At 58.7% G+C, this 23,757-nt stretch overlaps 1 protein-coding gene across 5 annotated transcripts in view; it reads left to right on the top strand.

The window, feature by feature from the left end:
* The window catches only part of ZMIZ1 (zinc finger MIZ-type containing 1), a 159,082-nt gene extending 138,061 nt beyond the window's left edge, over positions 1 to 21,021 (top strand). For 3 of the 5 annotated variants that reach the window (XM_036266003.1, XM_036266004.1, XM_036266005.1), the window contains 14 exons: positions 718 to 1,008; positions 3,557 to 3,739; positions 5,077 to 5,154; positions 5,806 to 5,980; positions 6,350 to 6,491; positions 7,306 to 7,516; positions 8,576 to 8,681; positions 9,557 to 9,717; positions 10,716 to 10,783; positions 11,022 to 11,090; positions 11,195 to 11,439; positions 12,718 to 12,884; positions 15,889 to 16,146; positions 17,429 to 21,021. In XM_036266003.1, coding sequence (XP_036121896.1) covers positions 718 to 1,008; positions 3,557 to 3,739; positions 5,077 to 5,154; positions 5,806 to 5,980; positions 6,350 to 6,491; positions 7,306 to 7,516; positions 8,576 to 8,681; positions 9,557 to 9,717; positions 10,716 to 10,783; positions 11,022 to 11,090; positions 11,195 to 11,439; positions 12,718 to 12,884; positions 15,889 to 16,146; positions 17,429 to 17,536 — 2,262 coding nt within the window. In that variant the 3' untranslated portion in view covers positions 17,537 to 21,021. The remainder of the gene's footprint in view (positions 1 to 717; positions 1,009 to 3,556; positions 3,740 to 5,076; positions 5,155 to 5,805; positions 5,981 to 6,349; positions 6,492 to 7,305; positions 7,517 to 8,575; positions 8,682 to 9,556; positions 9,718 to 10,715; positions 10,784 to 11,021; positions 11,091 to 11,194; positions 11,440 to 12,717; positions 12,885 to 15,888; positions 16,147 to 17,428) is intronic. The other 2 variants (XM_036266006.1, XM_036266007.1) reach the window with 2 other exon arrangements.
* Positions 21,022 to 23,757: the final 2,736 nt, after the last annotated feature.

Consider the following 23,757-nt stretch of genomic DNA (forward strand, 5'->3'; position numbering starts at 1 on the left):
GTGTGGGGGGTCGGAGGTCAGTGTGTGTCTGCAGATGGGCAGAGAGGTTCCATGTTGCTCTCTGGGCCCCTCCTCACCAAAGGGTTTCAGTGTCTAAAGTGGCCTTGTCACCAGCCTGTCCCCTGGGTGGCCTCTGAAGGCCATTGCTCTCCTAGTCAGCCTGTCTGAATTCCACCCAGCTCCTAGCTCTGCCCTCCTGACCTGCAGAAGGATGGGAGGGTAAGGAGGGGCAGTCCCCAGAGGCATGCAGGACAGAGGTGGAGGTGGGGACTGCAGGATGGGGACAGCAGGGCTGGTGGGCAGAGGTGGGAACTGGGGCCACATCCGGATGGAGGGTGTCTCCATTGGCCAAAGACCAAGGGTGAGGCCAGGGCTTCTAGCAAAGGGGCTCCCCCTCCATCCTCATCCGCCTCCATCCTCCATGTCCTGCCGCCCTGCACCTCTGACCCGTTTCCTGCCTGTCTCCCTGGAAATGCTGCCTGTGCGTTGGAGTGACCATGCCCCACCCCCTGACCCCCGGGTGGCGTCTTTCCTGTGCGGCCTGCGGAGGACAGCAGGGAGCCCAGGAGGCTGGCTGCTCCTAGGGGCCTGTTCGCCAGTGGCAACCACACAGGAAAGTGCCCCCAATCCCCAGCCCCCCATCTCCCTACCCTTCCCTCCCTGCACTTTCAATGCATGTGGCATTTTATTCTTTTTTTTCTTCTTCTCCCGTTGAAGGTCTGTTCCTCTTTCCAGATGGGTCCCACCCAGGCGTATAACAGCCAATTCATGAACCAGCCCGGGCCACGGGGGCCTGCCTCCATGGGGGGCAGCATGAACCCCGCAAGCATGGCAGCTGGCATGACACCCTCGGGGATGAGCGGCCCTCCCATGGGCATGAACCAGCCCCGGCCACCTGGCATCAGCCCCTTTGGCACACATGGGCAGCGGATGCCCCAGCAGACCTACCCGGGCCCCCGGCCCCAGTCCCTTCCCATTCAGAGCATAAAGAGGCCATATCCGGGAGAGGTGAGTGACAGCAGGCTGGTTGGAAGAAGGGAGGGTCCTGGGGCTTGAAGACATGGGGTTGTGGGAAGTACCTTGGAAAGGCATGGATGGACCCCTTTGGACAGCCTGGGCCAAAAGACAGAGCCTGAAGAGTCGGGTGCTGCTGGGTTTATGACCAGCCCTGCCGTTCCCCAGCTGGAAGCTGGGAGCGAGCCCACCCCTCTCTGCCTCTCCGCTTCTTCATCGGGAAGAGCGCGCACGCCAGCCTGCCCCCAGGGCTGCCGGGGGACTGGGGCACGGAGACAGACGTGAAGAGCTGCGCCCTGGCTGGCAGGGGCTGGCGCTTAGAGAGCGCGGCCTCGGCTGGAGTTCGCTGTTGTCGATGCAGACACAGGCTGGGTCGCTTTGGTCAGGAGCTAGGCCTCCATAGGTCCCAGGCCTCACGCCCACACAAGGGCTTCCCACTTCCCTCCAAGAATGAAAGAGGAGACCTCGAACCCTGGCAGTGTCTGAAGGCTGGGCACAGGGAGAAGCGAGTGGAAGGCAGGCAGCCTGTGGCCTTCAGTGGTCAGTGGCTCGGGGGAGTGCCCCCCTCAGGCTGCCCAGCCAGCTGAGCCAAGGGATCTGAGGGTTTAAGGAAAGCAGACCCACACCTCCTGCCCTCTGGGCTTTCGCAGGAAAGAGGTCTGAGCGGGAACCCACAGTGGAGCTCCATGCAGGGTCAGAGAAGGAAGACCCTGCGGGTGTCACAGGGTCCTTAGTGAACACTCAGATAATGAGCTGGTGGCAGTGGCCTTTCTGGAGCGCCTGCAGGAGATGCTGGGGCCCAGCGTCCTGGCTGGGGCGCACCCCTCAGGAAGCCTGCCTTGGTGCCTCACCCGGATAAAGGCCTCCCTGAGCACTCCCCGAACTCTGCGTGTGTGCCTGTTCTCAGACCGGTTTCACCCCTTGGTCTCAGAGCTGTGGCCTCAGCTTGGACCACGGTGGGTTTAACGCCGAAGGACCTTAAACTCCCTGAGGTCTGTGGGCCTCAACACTCAGCTCGGGCTGGCAGGTGGTTTGACCGCTGACGGAGGTGTTCTGAATCCTCAAGGGGGAGATCAGGGACCCCCGAAAACACCCAGGAATTGGGTCAAGCCCTGGCTGCCACCAGTTCAGGGAGGGGCCAGAGGAGGAAATTGGCTCCGTGTTCCTGGCTGTTCCCGGGAGACCTCGAGCTGTTGGCCTCACCCCCATGCCCAGCCCTCTCAGCCTTCTCTGCCACGCTCCTGTCATCCCCACGGTCTGGGCTACAGGTGCATCTGGAGCCCAGCCAGCAGGGCTGCTGGCACCCAAGGAGGTGTTCATGGAAAAGGAAGTGGACCCCCAGTCATTAGCCTGATGTCAACCCAGCAGCTGCATCAGTGTCATGCTTGCTGCTGTTGCCACAGCAGGGCACACCTAAGGCTCTTGGTTATTTTTACTAAATCATCCTCCTAGAACGCTGGTGCTTACCTAGTACAAAATGCCTGACCCTGGACTGTGACACTGGTGGTCACAGCCTGTACAGCTTGACCCTGTCTGGGAAGACTAGCTTCAACCTGCAGTGAAACACTCATAGAACCTTCCAATTGCTGGATCCTAGGGCGGGGGCTATAGTCAGCCACCCGGGCCCGTACAGGATCCCCTTCTCTGGCCTGGCGGGCAGGCCGTACCTGCAGTGACCGATGGGGACCTCACTGTCACACAGCAGCCACCGTGTCGCAGCACTGAGTTAGTTCTTCAGCACTGACACAGACATCTCCCTCCCTCTGCCCTTGATCCCCAGGTTCGTCCTTCATTCATTGAGTGAGTATTTGTTGAGGGCTTGTTTTTTGCCAGACACTGGGACAAAGCTGTCTCCTGGACCTCTGAGGCCAGTGGGCAAGAGAGACAATTAATAGACAGGAAAAGAAACCACTGACTCCCCCTGACATAATGGCCTGGGTGTCTGAGCAGGTGGCCCTGAGGGTCACTTGATCTTACAGGTGGGGAAGGTGGCTGAAGGGCGGAGACCAGCATGAGCACAGTGCCACCTTGGAGATCTCCAAGGACAGTGCCCCTGCCCTGCCCTGCTCCCTGGAGCTGTCTCCTCTCCTCTTTCAAGCGCCTCTCCTGAGAGGGCTTTCCTTAGCCCTCACGGCCTGGTCTCCTGGCCTCTGCATGGATGGCCCAGAACGGAACGCAGTGTGTTCTGCACAGTGTCGGGTGGGGGGACAGTGCCCTCCAGACTCAGCCTCAGAATGCAGGGGTGGGGTCACCTTTCTGAAGGCACAAAGGGGGCTTTAGGCTCAAGCCCTCACATAATGGCATGAACAAGAGGCTTTAAAGGTCTCCCGAAGTTCAGGGGGCACGGTGCTTCGAAAAGGACAGCTCTGAGCCAGAATGGGATATCCTGCCTGTGCATCACCAGCCTCACCTGCCCTTCCAGGAGGGCAGGGCACTGTGTGGGTGGGAAACGCAGGGACAGAGGTGGGCAGTCTTGACATTCCGGTGAGCAGCTCAGCCCTGAGACACTGACTTTGCCCGGCTTCTTTCTCTGCTGTCACAGCCCAACTATGGAAACCAGCAGTACGGACCAAACAGCCAGTTCCCCACACAGCCAGGCCAGTACCCCACCCCCAACCCCCCGCGGCCACTGACTTCACCCAACTACCCCGGGCAAAGGATGCCCAGCCAGCCAAGCACCGGGCAGTACCCGCCCCCCACAGTCAACATGGGGCAGTATTACAAGGTGAGTCCCACCACCCCACATCTCTACCCCAACGGTGTCTTTTAGGCCGTGGTGTCCCCTGAAGTCACCGGGGGCAGGCAGAGATTTCTGGATGTGTCTTTTGCTCAGAACTCTGCATTATAAGTGATGAAACGGCAGACTGGCTTCTCTTGGTTTCTATTCTCATGGGCTCAGATGATGGTTTTCCTTCTCCTTTTACTATTTACAGTACACGCTAACAATAAAGGAAATACATTTTTTATTTATTTATTTTTATTTTTTTTTATCCTCACCCGAGGACATTTTTCCATTTTTTGTTCAGACAGAGTGGGAGGGAGAGAGAGGAAGAGAGAGAGAAACATCGATGTGAAAGGGACACATCGAGTGGCTGCCACCCGCACGACCGACCAGGGCCAGGGACAAACTGCAACCGAGGTACATGCCCTTAGCGGGAACCGAACCCGGGCCTCTCAGGACCACAGGCCGACGCTCTAACCCCTGAGCCAAACCGGCCAGGGCAGGAAATACATTTTTTAAAGGAAAAGCACCCTGAACATATTAGCATTTCCTCTAAGCCTTGTTTCTCTACATGCGTGTGGGCACCGCATGTTATATAGTTGTTATGGCTGTAATTTTTTTAAATTATGTTTTTATTGTTTTTTTAGAGAGAAACATCAATTGGCTGCCTCCTGCACGCCCCCTACTGGGGATCGCGCTCACAATCCAGGCACATGCCCTGACCAGGAATCCAACTGTACCTCTCAGTCCACGGGACAATGCTCAGTCTACTGAGCCCACTGGCCAGGCGTGGCTGCAAATGTCTAACTAATCTGTTTCTTTCACTCGGCATGAGATCATAAGCATGTTACTTATTGCTACAGTGTCTCTGTGGTTTCCCTTTTGATGGCTGCCTGACACTCCACTGAAATAGCTGTGCCCTGTTTGCCCTTCCCTTTCTATTGGACATCGGGTTTTGTCTGCTTTTTCACCTGTGACGTAATGCCGTGGTGAATATCTTCAGGCACATAGCTTCTCTTTCCCTTTGGGATTATGATATAGCACATTCTCAGGAAACACTTTACATGTGTTTGCCGAGGAATTATGCCAGCCTACGTGACCACCTGCTAAGCAGCGTTACTATTTTCACTCCAACTTCAGCACACGGGGTGTTTCTATTTTTGCAAACTCTTTTGCTAAGCTAATAACTGTGGACAGAGAGGTGAAACGCTGTCCCCAGGGGGTGACCTGCTCTATACCCATCTGCTCCCCACCCCAGTACTGGAGGCCTCTTCAGCACCCCTGTAGAGAGCGGGCTTTTCTGCCCTGCACTCCCAGCGTTGTTCATCTTGTTTCAACAGCCAGAGCAGTTTAACGGACAGAACAACACCTTCTCGGGAAGCAGCTACAGTAACTACAGCCAAGGGAACGTCAACAGGGTGCGTGCGGGTTTCATCTCAGGACCTGTAACCCACGTGCCACTCCCACCCCAGTCTGCGTGCTAGCAGGGCCCGTGGGTGGGTGTGCGCTCCCGTTCATCTGCTCCAGGGCACAGAGGCCTGGACAGAGCATCCGCAGCTCCAGGGGGTGGGGCAGTTTGATTGTGGCCCTGGCCAGTCCTGGAAGAAAGCAAGGTGGGGACTAAGAGAAGGCGAGAGGGATTTCTGGGCAGCCAGCTGCCCCACGGTACTGCAGGCCTGACTGTCTGGAGACCCCAGGGGCGGGCGGGATGGAGGCAGTGGCCTGGAGTCATGACGTGGGCAGTGGAGCCTGGGCTTGACCCAGCTCTTTCCTCCCAGGGTTTACATCAGACACCCTGAGCTTGGGTCCCCATTTGTCAAATGGGCTTGGGGACCCTGCACCCCCTAATGGAGCGTAGGAAGGCCCTTCCCAGACCCACCTGTTTTCCAATGAGGGCAGAACCCTGAGTGAGCCGGGAGGGAGGGAAGGAGGGAGTGCTTTCCCTGGGGCTCTCCTCCCTCAGGAGCAGGGGCCACAGCCTAGGACCTGGGTTGGGTGAGGTGTATGTCCATGGTCGGGGCCCCTTCTGTTTCCGTGACCCCATAACCTATGTGTGGTTTCTCTTCCAGCCTCCCAGGCCAGTTCCTGTGGCAAACTACCCCCACTCACCTGTTCCAGGGAACCCCACACCCCCCATGACCCCTGGGAGTAGCATCCCGCCATACCTGTCCCCCAGCCAAGATGTTAAGCCTCCCTTCCCGCCTGACATCAAGCCAAACATGAGTGCTCTGCCCCCGCCCCCCGGTGAGTGCCCACTCTCCCTCCCGTGTCCACCAGGGCTGGGCGTCGGCCTCCCTCTTGGGAATGGGCGTGTAGAAAAGGCAGGAGGGCTTGAGAACCGGAAGCCACACCCTCAGGACCTGCCGGGCAGCGGGAGGCTGGGGGAGGGGATGCAGAGCAGGACACAGGGATGGTCGATGGTCTCCCGGGAGACTGGAGGAAGTGATGGTCTCCCTCGTGTGTACTAGGACACACAGCCCAACCTGTGTGTTCCTCTGAGCGCGCAGCCAAGGGTGCCTGTCACGTGGGTGGGTGAGTCCCACCCACGGAGCCACATTTCTGTGCCGTGGTGGCAGAGGCATGTGGCTCATCAGCCCCCTCCCCCCGCCCCAGCCACCCACAATGACGAGCTCCGGCTCACGTTCCCCGTGAGGGACGGCGTGGTGCTGGAGCCCTTTCGCCTGGAGCACAACCTGGCCGTCAGCAACCACGTCTTCCACCTGCGGCCCACGGTGCACCAGACGCTGATGTGGAGGTGAGCAGGGCCGGCGCGGCCCGACTGGGGGAGACGTGCCTGGGCCCGGCTTTCCCTGGACCCATGGTGGCAGCATTTGCCTGCCGCCGTCACCTGTTCAACAACACTGGCTGGGCCCTCTGTGTGCCAGGCCCTGGGGTATTGCGGGGAACCTGCAAGTACAGGAGGGACAGACAAGCAGCCTTCTCGTGGTGGCCCCAGGGAGGGGAGCAGCTGTCACTCGGCCCAGTCCTGAGAGAGCGGTCAGGGCTGTCTTTCCAGAGGAAAAGGTGGTGTCTCAGACCCGAAGACTGAGCAGGGGGTATTCCAGCAGAGGCCCTGAGCTGGCAGAGGAGTGGAGGGCGGTTTGCTGTGACCACAGCAGGAAAGTGGAGATGAGCGCGAGTGGGAGAATGCACCAGACTTCTAGACTGTAGGCTGGCCTTCAGCAGGGCTGCTGCCCAGACACCAGGACGGGCTGACGGGACGAGAGGTCCCCTGCCGGGCTAGGCCTGTGTTCCGTGCCTTCCATACCCCAGCTTTGATCTTTGGAGTGGGCAGTGCTTGCCCTGTTGACAATGAGGAAATGGGGCCTGAGAAGCTGATTAACTTGGGGGCTTCTCAGAGCTGGCAAAGGGCAGAGCTGGGCCTTGGGTCCGGGTCTCTTGGACGCCAGAAGAGGAGAGCTTGGGGGGCTGGGGGAGCAGTTGAGGCCAAGGATGAGGTCGGAGGCACTTACGGGGCTGTGTTGAGCTGGGGATGTGTGGCCTGGCCAGGGTCATGGGAGCCACAGGCTGCCCCTGGCAGAGCTGACTGAGCCCCGCCCCGCCCCCAGGTCTGACCTGGAGCTGCAGTTCAAGTGCTATCACCACGAGGACCGGCAGATGAACACCAACTGGCCCGCCTCGGTGCAGGTCAGCGTGAACGCCACACCCCTTACCATCGAGCGTGGTGACAACAAGACTTCCCACAAGCCCCTGCACCTCAAGCACGTGTGCCAGCCGGGCCGCAACACCATTCAGATCACCGTCACAGCCTGCTGCTGCGTGAGTGTGACAGGGCTGAGGGCACAGCACTGGGGGCGAGATCCTCACCCTCCCTTCTTCAGCCTCGTCCTTGGTCTCCGTCCCCTGTCCCCACAGCCACTGGAGTGAGCTCTCAGAAACACACTCCCAGGGCTGTGGGATCAAAGCCTCCAAAGCCCTGTGCTCTGGCCTGTCCCCTCACTCTGCGGCCTCCCTGTGGTCTGCACGCTCACCTCCACTTACTCCATAGGCCCTCCCCCTGGACCCCTTCTTCCATGTCACACCTTCCTCAGAGCCGTGTGTCCCTCGAAGCTGGGCTCTGCTCTGGCCTCATCCTCAAGACATTTACATCATCCAGTTACCTTCCCCCAGACCCGGCTCCACCAAGTTGGGAATAATTCCCTTCTTCCCTTCTTCAGTCAACCCACTGTCTCAGAATTGCATGCACATATGTGTGTGTGTCCCTGACCTGTGACTCTGGGGCCACGTCTGAGCCACACCTCTGTCCCGAGATCGGGGCCGGGCACACGGGGCTTTCATGGACGTGGACTGTTTGCCTTGTTCTGGTAGCTTCTCTGGGGGACAAAGAAGAGGGAAAAGTTCTGGTCTTGACCTTCTGAGCGTTAGGGCTGCGGGGCCCCCGGAGACAGGAGTCAGGACCGGGGATGCTGTCAGAGTGAAGAGCTGTGGGGACTTGGGGTGTGCAGTCCTGGGAGGCTTCTGGAGCAGTGAGGACAGGGACGCTGCCCGCAGGCAGGATGACGGGGTGCCGGGATGCTCTAGTCCTGATGCCCAGTGTCCCCTGACCACCCAGGGGTGTTTCAGTGTCCGTCACAGCCTCACTGGCTTAGAGGCAGCTGCTCCCAGGTGGTGACCCCAGCCCGAGCCTCTCGACTCAGGCCCCAGGACACATCCTTGAGGGCTTTCTCAGGTGTCTCCCCCGTGATGCTCCCAGAGTGCATTGCTGTGGACATGGCGTCCTAGGGGTCTTCAGGGTGGGGCACCTGAGCCGCGGCAAGGTGCAGGTGCAGTGGGCCCTGGGGCCATGGGCAGGGCCCGAATGTGCGCTTTCCCTTGCAGTCCCACCTCTTCGTGCTGCAGCTGGTCCACCGGCCCTCCGTGCGCTCCGTGCTGCAAGGCCTCCTCAAGAAGCGCCTCCTGCCGGCTGAGCACTGCATCACCAAGAGTGAGTGTGAGCCGGCCCCAGCCTTCCTGGCCACCACCTGCCTGAGGCCTTGGCTCTGCACGGCGCCCAGGGCCTGAGTGTTCCCCGCCCTGACTCCTGCCCCTCCTCTGAGGCCGTGGGGATGATCTGATGAGCAGGATGTCCTAAGACCAGGAATCCTGACCCACCTGGCTCACAATCACAGGATGCGAGGCAGATTAACACACAATGTCATGTGGTGTAGACAATCCAGGCAGGCTTCCTAGAGGAGGTGATCACCTGAACAGAGGGGAAGAACTAGAGAGGGGAGGAATCTTCACAGGAGAGAGGCGCGGGGTGGATTCAAGGCTGACCTCCATCCCCAGCAACTCATGTCTAACTGACTCACAGTCCATTCCTTTGGAGGAGACCCCAGGTGACAGCTCTGGGGGTGCCATGCAGGGAGGTGCCCCGCCGCTCCTCCCTCGGTGATGCTTGGTCACGTTACTTCCTGCTCCCTCGCATCCCTGCAGGCAGTTGTCCGTTCTCATCTCCACACTTCAGAATTACGTGCAAAAGCGCCTGAGGGGGCTCCGCTGACCCAGAAAAGCACTGGAGAAGTGCCAGATGGGGTTTCTGCAAGTTTTGCAGAAAGCCCTTCCTAGGGAAGGCGGGTTGATGTGGTCACCTCCAGGTGCAAATGCACGCCACGCGTGGTGCATGGGGGCTGCCGGTGCAGCGTGCTGGGCGGCCTGGGGTTCCCGGCAGGCTCCGCTCCCCTCCGCTACAGTTATTCACAGAACCTCCAGTTTCTGGGTGGGGGCAGAGAGCCAGAGTGTGTCAGCTGCATGAGGGAGTGGGGGGGCGCTTGAGCAGGGCCCTGCCGTCCTCATCCACCTGTGCCTCCTGCTCCACAGTCAAGCGGAATTTCAGCAGCGTGGCAGCCTCGTCAGGCAACACCACCCTCAATGGGGAGGACGGTGTGGAGCAGACGGCCATCAAAGTGTCTCTGAAGTGCCCCATCACGTTCCGGCGCATCCAGCTGCCTGCTCGAGGTCACGACTGCAAGCACGTGCAGGTGAGCCGTCCGCAGGAGCCGCTGGCGGCGGGCTGGGTGCCGGGGGCAAGCAGAGGGCAGCGGGGCCTGTCTCCCACCTCTGAAGGACACAGTAGCCACCAGCAGCTGATTTCACTCGCTCCACCGTCATTATCCTCTGAGCATCTCCGCATGCTCAGCGCTGGGGCCCGGGAGGCTTCAAACCAGATGCAGGCAGTTCCTGCCCTGGCAGACGGCAGGTGCCAGCTGGAAACCCCACACCTATGAGCAAGGCTGGTCAGGACCTGAGAGCAGGCACACCTCTGCCTGGGCACTGCTGTGCTCCAGGGCCGTGCCCCGAGCAGGTGTTCAGGAGGTGCTGGATGAGTGACTGTCGTAGTCTGGTGGCTGTGACAGAGCTCTGGGCACATGCAGGCAGTCGGGGTGAGCAAATTCACGGAGCTGGGCTGCTCGGGGAAGGAATCCCAGAAGAGGGTGTGAGAAGCCGCTGCAGAGGAGCCTGGGCGTGAGCCTGAAGGGTGGGCAGGAGGGAGAGAAGGCTCTGGGGCCAGACCAGCGGCCCTCTCAGCCCCACCCTCCCACACAGCCTCCCAAGGACTCCACACCCCTCTGCCTCAGGGAGAGCTGTGGGCAAGATGGACATCTGGTCACTTTGTTTGACACGCTGATGAACTGGACCATGTGTGTCCTCAGTCCCTGGCTGGGCTGATGGGAAGGAAGACAAGTCCATGCTGCCCCCAGCCTCAGTGAGAGGGGCTGTCATAGGAATGATCAGTGAGGGACAGCTGCAGGGGAACCAGGCAGGCTGAGGCGCAGGGGTGGCATGAGGAGGGCTGGGCACAGGTGTGCAGGGGCAGAAAACAGACCCCGCCCCACAGCCAGCCCTCAGTATCCCCGCCATCTGTCCCTGTCTGGTGGGGGTCTCCATGAGGCCCTCAGAAGCTCCAGTGTGTACATCAAAGCAGTTTCTGAGAATCTTAATCTCGTCTGTCTGTTCATCTGTCTGTCGGCCTCTGCAGTGCTTTGACCTGGAATCATACCTGCAGCTGAATTGCGAGAGAGGGACCTGGAGGTGTCCTGTGTGCAAGTGAGTGACGCCTACCCCAGCGGGGCCCTCGGACCTCCCCCTGGCCTGAGAGCCAGAGAGAACCCAGATGCAGCAGGGGCTGGGCGGCAGGCATGCACATCACCTTACCCCGCATCACGCTGTCACAACTCACCCTCTGTCAGTGCCCGCAGGGATAGGGGCGCAGCAGGGACAGGGTGTCACTGTGCCCCACCCCTTCGGGTCCAGGAGCAGTGGCCAAACCCTTTTCTCTCTGCAGTAAAACTGCTCTGCTGGAAGGCCTGGAAGTGGACCAGTACATGTGGGGCATCCTGAATGCCGTCCAACAGTAAGTGGGCCTCCCCAGCCAGGGAGAACGGAGGCAGGGACCTGGGCAAGGACGCCTCGGTGTCTGTCCCCAGGAGCCTCAGCTCTGCCCCTTGCCCTCCCTAGCTCCGAGTTTGAAGAGGTCACCATTGACCCCACGTGCAGCTGGCGGCCAGTGCCCATCAAGTCAGACCTGCACATTAAGGATGACCCCGATGGCATCCCCTCCAAGCGGTTCAAGACCATGAGTCCCAGCCAGATGATCATGCCCAACGTCATGGAGATGATTGCAGCCCTGGGCCCTGGCCCGTCCCCCTACCCACTTCCGCCTCCACCCGGGGCCAACAACTCCAACGACTACAGCAGCCAAGGTGGGTGTCGCCAGACAAGGAGGGCTGGAGGAGGGCACAGGACTTCTTTGCTGCTGGAGCAGGTGGGGGGTGCCGTGTGGTGAGGCAGAGGTGGCATACCCCCCAGAACATTTCCACATCACTGGACTTGGGGGTACGGTGCCTGTGCACTGCGATCCTCCTGTCTGTCCAGCCGCCTGGTTCCATCCTGCCCTGTGGGTCGGTGCCCAGCTAGGAAGCACAAGTGAAGAGCTGCCCCGCGGGCCAACCCCTGCCTCCCCAGCCCACCCAGCCCGGCAGCTCCTTGACTGCCGGGGCTCCTGAGACAGCTCACTGCCACCTCCTCCCCGGCCTGAGTGTTGCTGGAACTGACAAGGACTCTCACCTGCTGCTCTTGCTCTTCCCCGGCCCTCCCGTGTCTCTGACATCTGCACCTCTCCCACCCTGCCAGGGGCGCAGTCCAGGGGTGTGGAGCTCCAGCCTTTGGCCATCAAGGTCACCATCACTGCCCTCTTCCTCTCTACTTCCCAGACCAAGCTCTCCCGTGTGGCCACCCCCTCAAACGCGGGGTGGTCGCTCCCTCACGGGACCCTGCTGCTAGGTCCCCAGAGCTCCTGCATGCCTGCGGGCCCAGGAGGTCAGCTCCCCAAGCCCGGGCCCCTCCCGTGCTGGGAGGCCAGGCAGCTGACTTCAAATGGCATCATCTTGATTCTGACACAGCTTTCTTCATGAACTTGGCAGATCCCTCCTGCCCTGGCCTCGGGTCGTCCCCGTGATGAGGTGCAGCCTTAGGGGGCAGGGGGTGAAACCGGCTCGGGGACTAGCTCAGCATACCCTGTGGAAGGCTGGGTCTGGGGCCTCAGCCCTCAGGAACCGGCCCCCACTCTCCCCTCCGCCCCTCAGAGCTATTGGACAGCTCGTGCCCCGGGCGCCAAAGCCCGCTGGAGAAGGCGGCAGGAGCCGACTTGGGCCTCAGAAGGACAGGACTTGCTTTTTGCTTTTTTGTTTTTCTTTATTGACTTGAAAGAGAGAGAGAGGAAGTGAGAGGGAGAGAGAGATAGAAACATCGATGAGAGAGACCATTGACGGGCCACCTCCTGCATGCCCCTCAGTGGGGATTGGGCCCACAGCCTGGGCATGCATCCTGACTGGGAATCGAACTGGCAACCTCTTGGTGCATGAGTCGACTTCACCCCGAGCCACACCGGCTTGTCAGGACTTGGTTCTTAATTTACACGCTCTGCAACCCAGGGGTGGTGTCTTCCCTCCAGGTGACCGCCCTCCGATTTGTTCCCCCAGGCAACAACTACCAGGGCCATGGCAACTTTGACTTTCCCCACGGGAACCCCGGAGGGACGTCCATGAACGACTTCATGCATGGGCCCCCCCAGCTCTCCCACCCTCCAGACATGCCCAGCAACATGGCCGCCCTGGAGAAGCCCCTCAGCCACCCCATGCAGGAAACTGTGAGTACCTCGTCCTCGCCCTCCTCTCCCGTACGCAGCTTCCGCGTGGGGCCGTGGGGCAGGGGCCCCCCGGACCATGCAGGCGTTTGCCTCATCCCCCCGGCAAAGGGGAGGACCGAGAACTGGTTTGGGGGCTCAGAAGGGAGTGAGACTGACTGAGGCGTCCTCGGCCATCCCGCCAGGACGTCAGCTTCTCAGGAGATGGGAGCTTCGTGTACAAACACACATACCGCACACATTCCCCAGTGCACCTTCCCCCCTCCCCCCCACGTGCACACACTCTTACACTGTCTACGTAACCCTGGCCGTGTAGAATTTTGTCCCAAACCCAGGCCCTTACTCCCCAGGGGTCTGATTCCTTGGGGTATCATCACCCCCTGTAAAGAGAAATGCCAGGAAAATTACCTATCCTGTAGGTGCCCACTTCTTGTCCCATTTCACCTATTCACACACACCCTGCACCGCGGAGAAAGCCCCTCCTGGGCACAGTGCCATCACCACCCAGAGGCCTCCCCTTCCTGTGGCCCTGGTGGCAGGGGTAGGTGGATCCCATTCGACGTAACAGATGTTTCCTTAGCTTCTGCTTCAGGCTGGGCCTTGTACCTGCTGGAAGCAAGACAGACACAGGCTTACACTACTGGAGCAAAGTCCTGGAAGGGCTGGATGGAGGAAGTTTTGGGGAGGTTTGGAGGAAGTCGGTGTTTGGGGGAAACTGAAGTCTGAGGCTTCCGTGATTCTGTCCGCTCCTGATGGGGACGAGGAGAGGGCCTGGCAGTGGGCCGGGCCATGCCAGCTAGAGACCAGGGCCCAGGGCTCCCACAGCAGGGTCCTGCTGGGCAGCAGGATTGGATGGTCCTGCACCAGAAGGTGCCACTCAGACCCTCCAGTCCTTCATCACGTGGCCTGGAAGGAAGGGGCTCCAGACTGCACTGTGTTCCACACACCTGATGTGAAATTGTCCCTGCCACCAGGGCGTTGTCCTGTGGGCCAAGCCAGCTGGTGCTTAGCGACAGCGGCGTGAACCAGTAATCTGGGTGAAGGTGCCGCCGTGGCCTCCCTGCAGGACCCCAGAGTGCCATGTCAGAGACAGCTGCTTTCTCGGGACTTTGGCCACAAGTTTGCAAGTTACTTTCTGCCCTCTAGGGCTTCTACTTCTGAGGTCCTCTCTCTGGACCCCCTTTCGCAGCCCTGTTCCCAGGGCCTCGGCACCCATGCCAGCACCCACACCCACACTTGTACATGTTGTGCATGTCGGGCCTCACAGCTCCCGACACTGACAAACGGCAGCAGATGTCGAACAGGCTTCCTCTTGCCTTGTGTGCCCTGCGCCTGGGCTCTTCAGAGGGACCTAACCCTGTGAGTGTACTTCACAGCCCAGGACACCCCAGAGATGCCCTGTTCTTCCCCGTTTCTGGGCTCTCTCCAGATGGCAACTGGACCCGGAAGTACAGCTGTGCAAGGTGGGCTGGGGTGGTCACAGACAGACTCCCCCACACCTGCCCGACCAGAACACCTGCCCCAGCTGAGCATGGCTGGGAAGGATTCCCCTGCATGCAAAGACTGGCGGGAGGGCATCAGCCAGGCACCGGTTACTCAAGGACTGTCCCATGCCAGTGGCAGGTTGGCAGGTATTGGCAGCAGGCCCCAGAGAACATCTGCCCCTGTGGGTGCTGAGACGGTCCAGCACAGTGTCAGGGTCAAGGGGAATGGCTGTCAGCACTTCTGGAGATTGTCCTGGGCCAGGATGCCCCAGGAGTGTGGAGCCCCTTCATGGCCCCAGAGCGGGCACCGTGGGCATCCACAGGCACGGGTGGAAATCAGAAGCTGGCCTTGCACAGACAACAATGGTGACCATCCCCCAGCATCTCCTGGTCCTTCTCACCTCATGTGTCCCCACACTGGGTGCCCGCGGTCGTCTCCGATCGCAGAGTCCGGGCCGCAGGGCCGCAGGGCTGTGGGACGAGGGGCCGCCTGGGCCTTGAGCAGAGGCCAGCTCACAGGAAGGCCTGGGAGCAGCTTTCGGGAGAAACAGGAAGAGGAACTAGGGTCTAGAGAAAATCGGGGAAGGTGTGGCTGTCAACTTCAGACCCACGAAGGGAGAAGGAATGTGTCTGTGGCACCCAGGAGGCGGGCGGGCAGGGGTACAGACCAGCTGCCCGTTGGCAGCGGGAGGCCTGTGGGTGTGCTGGGAGTGGGTGAGGGCTCAGCCTTTCCCCTCAGCCTGAGCTCTGGAGGCAGGGTGCCTGGCACAGCAGCCAGCCTGGCAGCTCCCGGGTCCCAGTGCGCGGTCACCTGGCAGCAGTGCTGCCTGCCCTGGCCTAGCGCCTGGGGCCCTGGGGTCCGGAGGCGGGAGGGCCTGCCTCGCGCAGTTCCCCGCAGTTCCCCGGGGTGCAGCCTCTGGCTTTCTGGGCAGTGCTGAGACCCCGCCCCCCACCCGGCTCCTTTGATTTCGGCTCAACTCTACCTTGACTCAGACATCAGGCAGGGCTTGTACCGAGGCTCCGGGAAGAAACTTGTGTGCCCAGCGCTGCCCCTGCCCAGGTCCCCTTGGGGCACAGACCCACTCCTGAGCCGCACGCCTGCCCCATGCTGTCTGTCTGCGTCTGCTCTCCACCCTGGCCCTCAGGTGCCAGCAGCACCCCCCCTCCGCTCCCTGGAAACATGCCCATTCGCTTCTCCATCCTGCCCTCGCTGTTGTTCATTGTGGTGGTGGTGTCAGGCTGGGGAGGCGGAGGGCCGAGGGCCCACCCCGCGCAGTGTGTCTCTCAGCCCTGCTGGCTCCCTCCTGGGCTCCAGCCTCCTGCCTTGCTCTCCACAACCTCCTGACTGGCAGTTTTGGGGGGAGAATTTTTCTGCAAAAAGAAAGCATTCAGCTTTGTAAAGGGGCAGCTTTGTTTTGGGGTTTGTTGTTTTCCTGGTTTTGTTTGGTTTTCATTCCTCAGGCATCTTGTGGCTGTGCCTCGTCCCTCACCTGTGTTCTCTCCTGCTCTCTCCTCCTCCACAGATACCACACGCTGGCAGTTCTGACCCGCCCCACCCCTCCATGCAGCAAGGTCTGCACGTCCCACACCCCAGCAGCCAGTCAGGGCCTCCATTACATCACAGTGGGGCTCCTCCTCCTCCTTCCCAGCCTCCCCGGCAACCGCCACAGGCCGCTCCCAGCAACCATCCACACAGCGACCTGACCTTTAACCCCTCCTCAGCCTTAGAGGGTCAGGCCGGAGCGCAGGGAGCATCCGACATGCCGGAGCCTTCGCTGGATGTAAGTTGGGGTCCCCACTTGCCTTGGCCTGGGGCTAGGCCTGGCCCCCAGGACCTGCCCAAAGAGCAGGGGTGGGTGTTGAGGGCTCAAGGCCCGGGTGGAGGAGGTGTAGCTGCAAGGGGTGGGTGGGTGGTGTGTGGGCCCAGGCAGCTTGCCAGGAAACCCCACAGCGGGGAAGCCTCCCCCACCCTGCCAGCCCCTGCCCCCTTGTTCCCTTGGCCACAGTCCTGCAGCGCAGCCCTGCCCCACTGTCTCCTGAGGCCCTCACAGAGTCCCCCTGGGCCCATCTGCAGGCAGCATAGGAGGCTCCTGCCCCCCCCCCCCCCACATTGAGTTTGCCATCTGGTCTGCCACATCTCTGGTCGAGGCGAGGGAGGGCTGGAGCAACCGCCCTGTCTCACTGGTGTGTGTCTGTCTCCGGTTCTTGTCCGTGTGTTATCCATGCCCTGTGCTGCTGCTTGCTCCATCGCTCACTGAGGGGCCCTGTGCCGGGTGACAGTGGGACCAGCCTCCGGTCACATGGGGTTGCCGAGGCGGAAGTAGGGCTGAGAGTCAGAGACCGGCATGGTCTGGAAGACGGGAAGATGCTGGGGATGACGGGGGCTGGGCAGCTGGCCAGGGCTAGACGGGAGAAACAAACAGAACTTGCCCCTCCCCTCCCAGCCCCAGGCTCTGGATTGCCAGAGGAGGCTGCTGTCTCAGCCCCCTGCCCTTCACGCCCAGCCTGCGGTCGCTGGGCCCAGCGGTGTCCGGCCCTTTGGGGAAGGAGGGCCCCTCAGTTGTGCAGTCACATTGGGTTCTCGCCCAGCTCGCCACAGACCCGGCCAAGGGGTGCCTTTAGATTCACAGGATCCGCCTGTAACATGGTAGCGGGTAGAGACAGTCCCACCTCGGCCCGGAGGCCACAGGAAGGACGGTGCTGTCAGCCAGCCCCAGGTTCTGCAAGGAGTCATGAGCTCCTTGGACACAGGGTGGGGGTGCGGCAGGGGTGCCCTACCTCCGTGCAGAGTGGTTTCTGTGGGAGGGCTGTCGGGGCCAGAGGAACTGATCTTGAGGAAGTTTCTTGACACGCTATGGGCTTCCCAGCTGGTGGGCTTGAAAGGAGCGTGGGTGCCTCAGGGCAGCACAGGGGCCTGCGTGCGTCTGGGGACACCAGCACTGTCAGTTTTCTTGTGCGAGCCAGGCCCCTGGGAGGCAGGTGGAAGGCAAGCAAACGGGCTTGGGGGTGCCCTGGATTCCTCACCTACCCTCCTGCTGACACCTCATCTGGCTTCTTTTCCAGCTCCTTCCAGAACTCACAAATCCTGACGAGCTCCTCTCGTACCTGGACCCTCCTGACCTGCCGAGCAATAGTAACGACGATCTCCTGTCTCTCTTTGAGAACAACTGAAGCCCACCTCCGCTGGGCCATCTCTCCCCACTCCGCTGTCCCTGTCTGTCCCGCACACTTTCCCGCCAGGAGCCCGTGTCCTCAGACCACCCTGCTTCGCCTTCTCAGCGGAGGGGCAGAGGGTGCACTGTGAAGGCTGTGGGTCTGGAGTGGGCGCCCAGAGCAGGCCCAAGGAGGACCCTCGCCGGGAGCAGAGGAGAGGGCACTCGCTGACGGCGGCTTCTGGGTCCCTCTGTGTGCTGACTCCCCACCACCTCCAGTGCTCCCCACCACCACCCAGGTTCTTCCGGTTTCTGAACTGTAATCCTGCCTCCCTGCTTCCTGGCCCAGAGCCTCCTTCATGTGACTGAGCCCAAAAGAAGCCACCCCACCCGCACCCCCAGAAACAGGCAGCCGAGCCTCGGAGGAGCTGGGACTGTTGGCTGCAGTGAGCACAGCCCGCCCACCACCACCCACCACAGAAAAGCACAAACCTCTGGGAAAGAGAACCCTCTTGGGGGCCAAGGTTGCCACTTTGACCCTGACCTCCAAGCCAAGACACCCTGTAAACACTCTCCCAGAAAGCAGACAAGAAGGACGAGATTTCGTGTTGGAGAGAGGGTGTGCCATTCCTGCTTGGAGACCGGTGGGGACGGCCACGCCTCCTCCGCGCCCGGACAGCACAGCAGGTGGACTCACTCCGACCCGGGTCCAGCCTGGGCAGAGAGCGAGTGCCCAGCAGAAAGTGTTGTGCCGTCAGTTAAGGGGCAAGGGATGCCCACCAGATGGTCAGTAGGAACGGCAACTTAAAACTTTGCTCCAAGGTACTCCCTGTTTTTAAACAGTTTAAAGCTACGAAGTCATCTGGAGACAAGGAACATTGGACTTGGTCAGCAAGCAAACCACTTCTCTCCACCGTTCTGTTTCCTTCTGTTCCCCCACCGCTCCCAGACTGTGATGTGGACGCCCTTTCCCTCTGTACCGGTTCCCCTGTGTCCCGCCCAGGCGGCAAGGTGGGGTGGTGGGAGGGCGTGGGAGATGCGGACTCGGGGCCTGCAGGCTAGCAGCAGGAACCCCGCATCAGTGTCCCCAGGCTCCATTCTCTGTCTGCCCCCTGCTCAAGGCTGCCCATGTGCTGGGATGCACCATGAGCATCAAGGGGTGTTTCTGTGGCTGCCTCAGACACCTCGCTTGGCTGCCAGCCTCTCCCCTCTGTGTCCCTCTGCCATCGAAAGCTCATCCACACTCCTCCTTCAAACAGAAGCGGCCTCTGGTTTTCCTTCCACCACTTTGCTCCATTCAGCTACTGCTGTGTGCATCTCCTGGGCAGCTGGTGTGTCCGTTCCCTCCCAGGCTCCTCTGTGCTTGCCTAAGCCGCGTGGCCTGGGATGCTGGAGGGCTGTCGGGTCTCTGGTACCACATCTGTAACTCCGTTTGCCCCTCCCTGCTGCTGTCCTGGCCACCGTCTGTGTGCTCAGCCTCCGTCTCCCTGGTGGCAGGTGGTCCCGGCACTCCTCCGGGTTGGACCGGAGAGGTGGCCCTGCCGGTTGACTTCCGGCCGCTGTAGCAGACGGCCAGCACGGGGTGTGAAGGGAGAGCTGCCGTTGTCCGTCCCCTCACCTTTTTTCCTTTGTCCTGTTGTTGAGGTTTTTTCAAACAGTGTGGTGTTCAGTATGCAAATCAATTATTTTAAGAATTGCTTTTGTAAATATCTTTGTGAATATTTTAGTATTGTCTTTGATAATATTCAACATTTTCATGACCTGGTTATAGCCTTTGCTGGTGTTTTTAAAATACTTTGACTCAATGACAAAGACCGAGTCCTTTTTTAAAAAAAAAAACACACAAAAACAAAAAAGCAACCAGGGCTGTCTGTACGACGGAGGGACGAAGAGCATGGTGGCTGTGCGTGAGTCCGACGACCGGGCTGTCCACTGTTTAGAGCCACCCCAGTCTGGCGGGACAAGACGGCACCTGCGGCCTTGCCCAGTGGCCCATAGCCCCTGCCCCAGACAAACGTACAAATGCCTTTCTTCGAAGTTCCTCCTTTCTGCCGTGCTTTTTCCCAGAAAGGCCTGGGGTTCGTTCTGGTTCTTATTGGGGTGTCCCTCTTCTGCTCACTGACCTGTCCCGCAGCTTCCTAGTGCAGAAGGCCGATGTGCTCCCGCACCCAGGCTCCAGGCACCCCTCGGCCATCTCTGAGGGAGCCCCAGTCTCCGCCCTGAGGCCGCCCCGCTGCCCTTTCAAGTGAGCCTCCACCAGCAAGTTCGGCAAAGAGCATTCCTGAGCCACGGTGCCTGCAGCCTGCCCTCGGGGATGTGCTCCCCAGACAGTGGTGCTGGAGCCCGGCCAGGGAGTGGGCGGCATGGGCACTGGGGCTAGAAAAGCCCTAGCTGGTGACAGATTCGGGTGATGACAGCCTCCCCGAGCAGGAGCAGTTCTGAACTCAGGAGATGCTTCCCTGATCCTTTTTGGACGACTACTTGGAGCCATAAGTAACCTCAGCAAAAACGAGGCCTCGGCAAGCCACCTCGCCATGACAGGCTTTGTAGCACCTTTCTGCCGCCACTCCACGAGATGGACAGGGCGCTGGCGGGCAGGCCGGGAGGCCCAGGGACAGGCACCCACCCCATCTTCTTGGTTTGAAGCTTTACCCATGTATCATGTTCCCTGTAACCATTTTATTTTTTAAGAAACTTCTAATACTTTCTCCCTAATGGAAGCCCTAACCCCACCCCACCCCCAGAGAGCTACACGTCTGCTCCCTCGGCCTGACCCATCCAGAGGGTGGTGTCAGCAGCAGCCACTCAAGGGACGTGTGTACATATGTAAATGAGAAATAGAGACATGTTAACAGATGCATTCATTTCCCTTGGAATGTGTATTGTTTTTATTTTACGAAACAAAAGGCTTGGAACTCCATCTTAATGTGGAAAAACTAGATCCTGTTGTTAGCATTTGTGAGGTCTCTGCACCTGTCTCACTATGTAATATACTCTGCCCCTGTGTGGAAAGGAATTTTTGTTCTGTTTTGTTTTTATTTTACCTACATGTACTATTTAGCTTCAGTGTACTAGTCCTGCCACCTGTGTATTTTTAGGGTGCTATGGAAATAAAAGAAATGGGGATTTCGGAAAAAAATTGTAACCAAATTCATACTTTGTATAATTTTTGATATCATGATCACAGGTGATTCACATGTACACACACAAACACACCCACAGTGCAGCCCGAAGTATCTCACAGAAATCTCATCGTCTTTGTGCATCTCTGTACAATGCGAGCATTTCATACTTTAAACTGGTCAGAAAGTAATTGTGATTTCTAGTCTTGCAAAGCTGTATGTAGTTAGATGATGTGACAACCTCTAATATTTATCTAATAAATATGTATTCAGATGAAACCTGTATATTAGGTGTTCATGTGGTTATTTTGTATTTAAAGATCAAATTATTTGACTATTGCTAGACATTTCTATACTCTGTTGTAACACTGAGGTATCTCATTTGCCCATGTTAATTTTTTTCTAAATAAATTGACAAAAATGAAGGTTTGGCGAATTAGCTATTTTGTGAATGTTAAGGAGTGGTTTGGGTGTTTTTATTTTTGATTTTAAACAACCACCCCTGCCCAATCACCCTGCAAAGAAATAAAGGAAGCAGGTGGTTTGGGTGTTGAGTTGGAGGAGCCCCTGCCTTGGGTGTCCCTGGAAGAGGCCCTTGAGATCTGGGGCCACGTGAGGCTGTTTAGAGCCCAGTGCCCTCACCTCCTGGGGTGACCCCTGTCTCAGCAGACCCTGCCCCTGGCGGTGGGGCAGGCAGGTGGGGAGCAGGGGCCTGAACAGGGCCAGGCTCTGGTAGCAAGCAACCTTGTGGGTTCTCTGGGTTTAAGGAACAGGAGCCTATTCCTTGTGTTCACCCCAGAGGGCGCTGTCCAGAGCGTCCTGGAGTGAAACCCTGGGAGCACAGGCCTCAGCACTGAGTGTTGACTGAGCCACTCTGTTGGCTGCCTCTGCTGTCTCTACCATCTTTCTCTGGCCACCCAGTTTCTCCGCATCTCTCCCCCTCCCCTTTAAGGGAGACTTGGGTTTTGACAGCATTTTACTTGGGCTTCTTTGCTCCAGCCCCTACCCAGGCCACCGTTCTAACTGCCCTTACAGACATCAGTGGACTGCCCTTTGTGCTCACTGAGGTTTGGGAAGGAAATCTGACCCGAGCCCAGCAGCAGTTGCCACCCCTCCCCCACATGGCTTTAGCTTCCAGCCGTAGGAAAAATGTATCTTCTGTGGCCTTCCCTCTGCAGGTCCTGGTGAGGGCAGATCTAAAGATGGAAGTGGAAGTTGGCAGGCACCCAAAATATACCCCTGAAGTGTGTGTGGGTATGTGTGTCAGGAGAGTGTGAGGTGTGTGTGTGTGCAGCAGCGGGACGGGATGCGGGGTGCAGGGTGGCATCAGCTACTCCACTGCCTGTGTAATTTCCCACCTCAGGCTTCTCCAAGGTGGCCAGCTCCTCCTGGTGGGAGGGGAAAGGTGAAGGAGAGAAGGAGAATTTACATTAAAAATGGAATCCTGGCCCTGGCCGGTTTGGCTCAGCGGTTAGAGCGTCGGCCTGCGGTCCGGAGAGGCCCGGGTTCGGTTCCCGCTAAGGGCATGTACCTCGGTTGCAGTTTGTCCCCGGCCCTGGTTGGTCGTACGGGTGGCAGCCACTCGATGTGTCCCTTTCACATCGATGTTTCCCTCTCTCTCTCCCTCCCACTCTGTCTGTACAAAAAATGGAAAAATGTCCTCGGATGAGGATTAAAAAAAAAAAAAAGGAATCCTGGCCCCTGCTGAACTGGGGGCCCTGCCTTCTGCCCGCATCCCGGGGCAGGAAGCAAGCGTTTCCTCTGAGAACAGACTCCTCGCAGGGGAGGGGGGGAGCATAAGGGAGAGCATCTGAAAAGGGGCCACTTCTGTGGCCATAAGAAAAGTCCAAACCTACAGAGAATGTGTGAGTTTATTTGAGCCAAACTGACCACAACTGCCGGGAAGCAAGATCTCAACGGATTGAGAAAATGCTCTGGAGAATGTCTGTTTTATCACTTATTTTACACATCAGAATCAAAGGGGAAGACGTAAAGGGTTACATGAAATCCACTGGTGGTCGATAAGGGGGACGGAGAAAACACGGGGATCTCTGAGACTGGATCAAAAGTAAGCCAGGTAGACACACGCCTCTGGTGCACGGTGGGTACAGGACAGGTGGTAATGGACGTTCCCGCACACGGAGTCGGCATTCGGCTCACGCTAACAACGAGGGGGTCTGACTCCAAAGCTGTGTTATCTTAGATGCAAAGAGACAACAGGCTCAGTTAAGGTAAAGCTTGACCATGACTGCTCGCCTCGACTCGCTTTTAGTTAGAAAGTTTTCATTTCACACCATCCTGCGTGGTTCTGAAAGGGGCGGACAAGAATAATAGAATAGAGAACTGACCACAGTGGGCACTAGCCATAGTTGTAAGAAATGTTCATCATCCTTGCTCTGTTCATTGTGGTGGCTTTGTTCTGATTGAAGAAAGCATTCTGACCTGGCTGGGGGTTGTGCACCCGGGACCTGGGAGTTAACCTCGAAATGCAACCATTCTCCCTGTCTGAGGACCGTCCCCTCCTTGGAAAGACTAACAACCTCAGAGCCCTGGAGGGTACACAGGAGACACGCCTTGGAGGCCCCAGCCCACACTCTCCATTCTGCATTACTTCCCCATGCCTGTGATCTATAGCCATTTTACACATTGTAATTCCTTTTGCCTACTTCCCATGTAATCTTTGTCCTTCTCCCCAACATAAAGAGTTGGCTTATGGTGGGGGAACAGATTTTTCAGGGATGACCCACTGCTCACCCCATACTGCTGGCAATATTGAAATAAACACTCATATGCGATTCAACCTTGTCTCTGCTTATTGGCTCAAGTAGTGACAGGCAGCCTGTTTGTTGACCGGTTTGTTTCTTTCACTCTGAGTTCGAAAGGCCCCCACAAGTTTGTTGGGTTTACATGTGGCCCCTTTTGTTAACACCCTGCTCCCCGTTGCCTCAGAGCAGGGCTTCGGCACCCAAGATTCAGTTTGGTGGGTGTGACCAGCACTTTTTAATGAAATACAGTCACCCCTCGCCACTTCGCGGTTCATTCAAACTCTATGCTATATTTGAAAAAATCGCAATAGAGAGAAGCGGCAAAAGTCGAAGCGCAAAGTGTATAAACAAAG

The sequence above is a fragment of the Molossus molossus genome, unplaced genomic scaffold (genome assembly GCF_014108415.1).
Source record: "Molossus molossus isolate mMolMol1 unplaced genomic scaffold, mMolMol1.p scaffold_m16_p_17, whole genome shotgun sequence".
Taxonomy (NCBI): domain Eukaryota; kingdom Metazoa; phylum Chordata; class Mammalia; order Chiroptera; family Molossidae; genus Molossus; species Molossus molossus.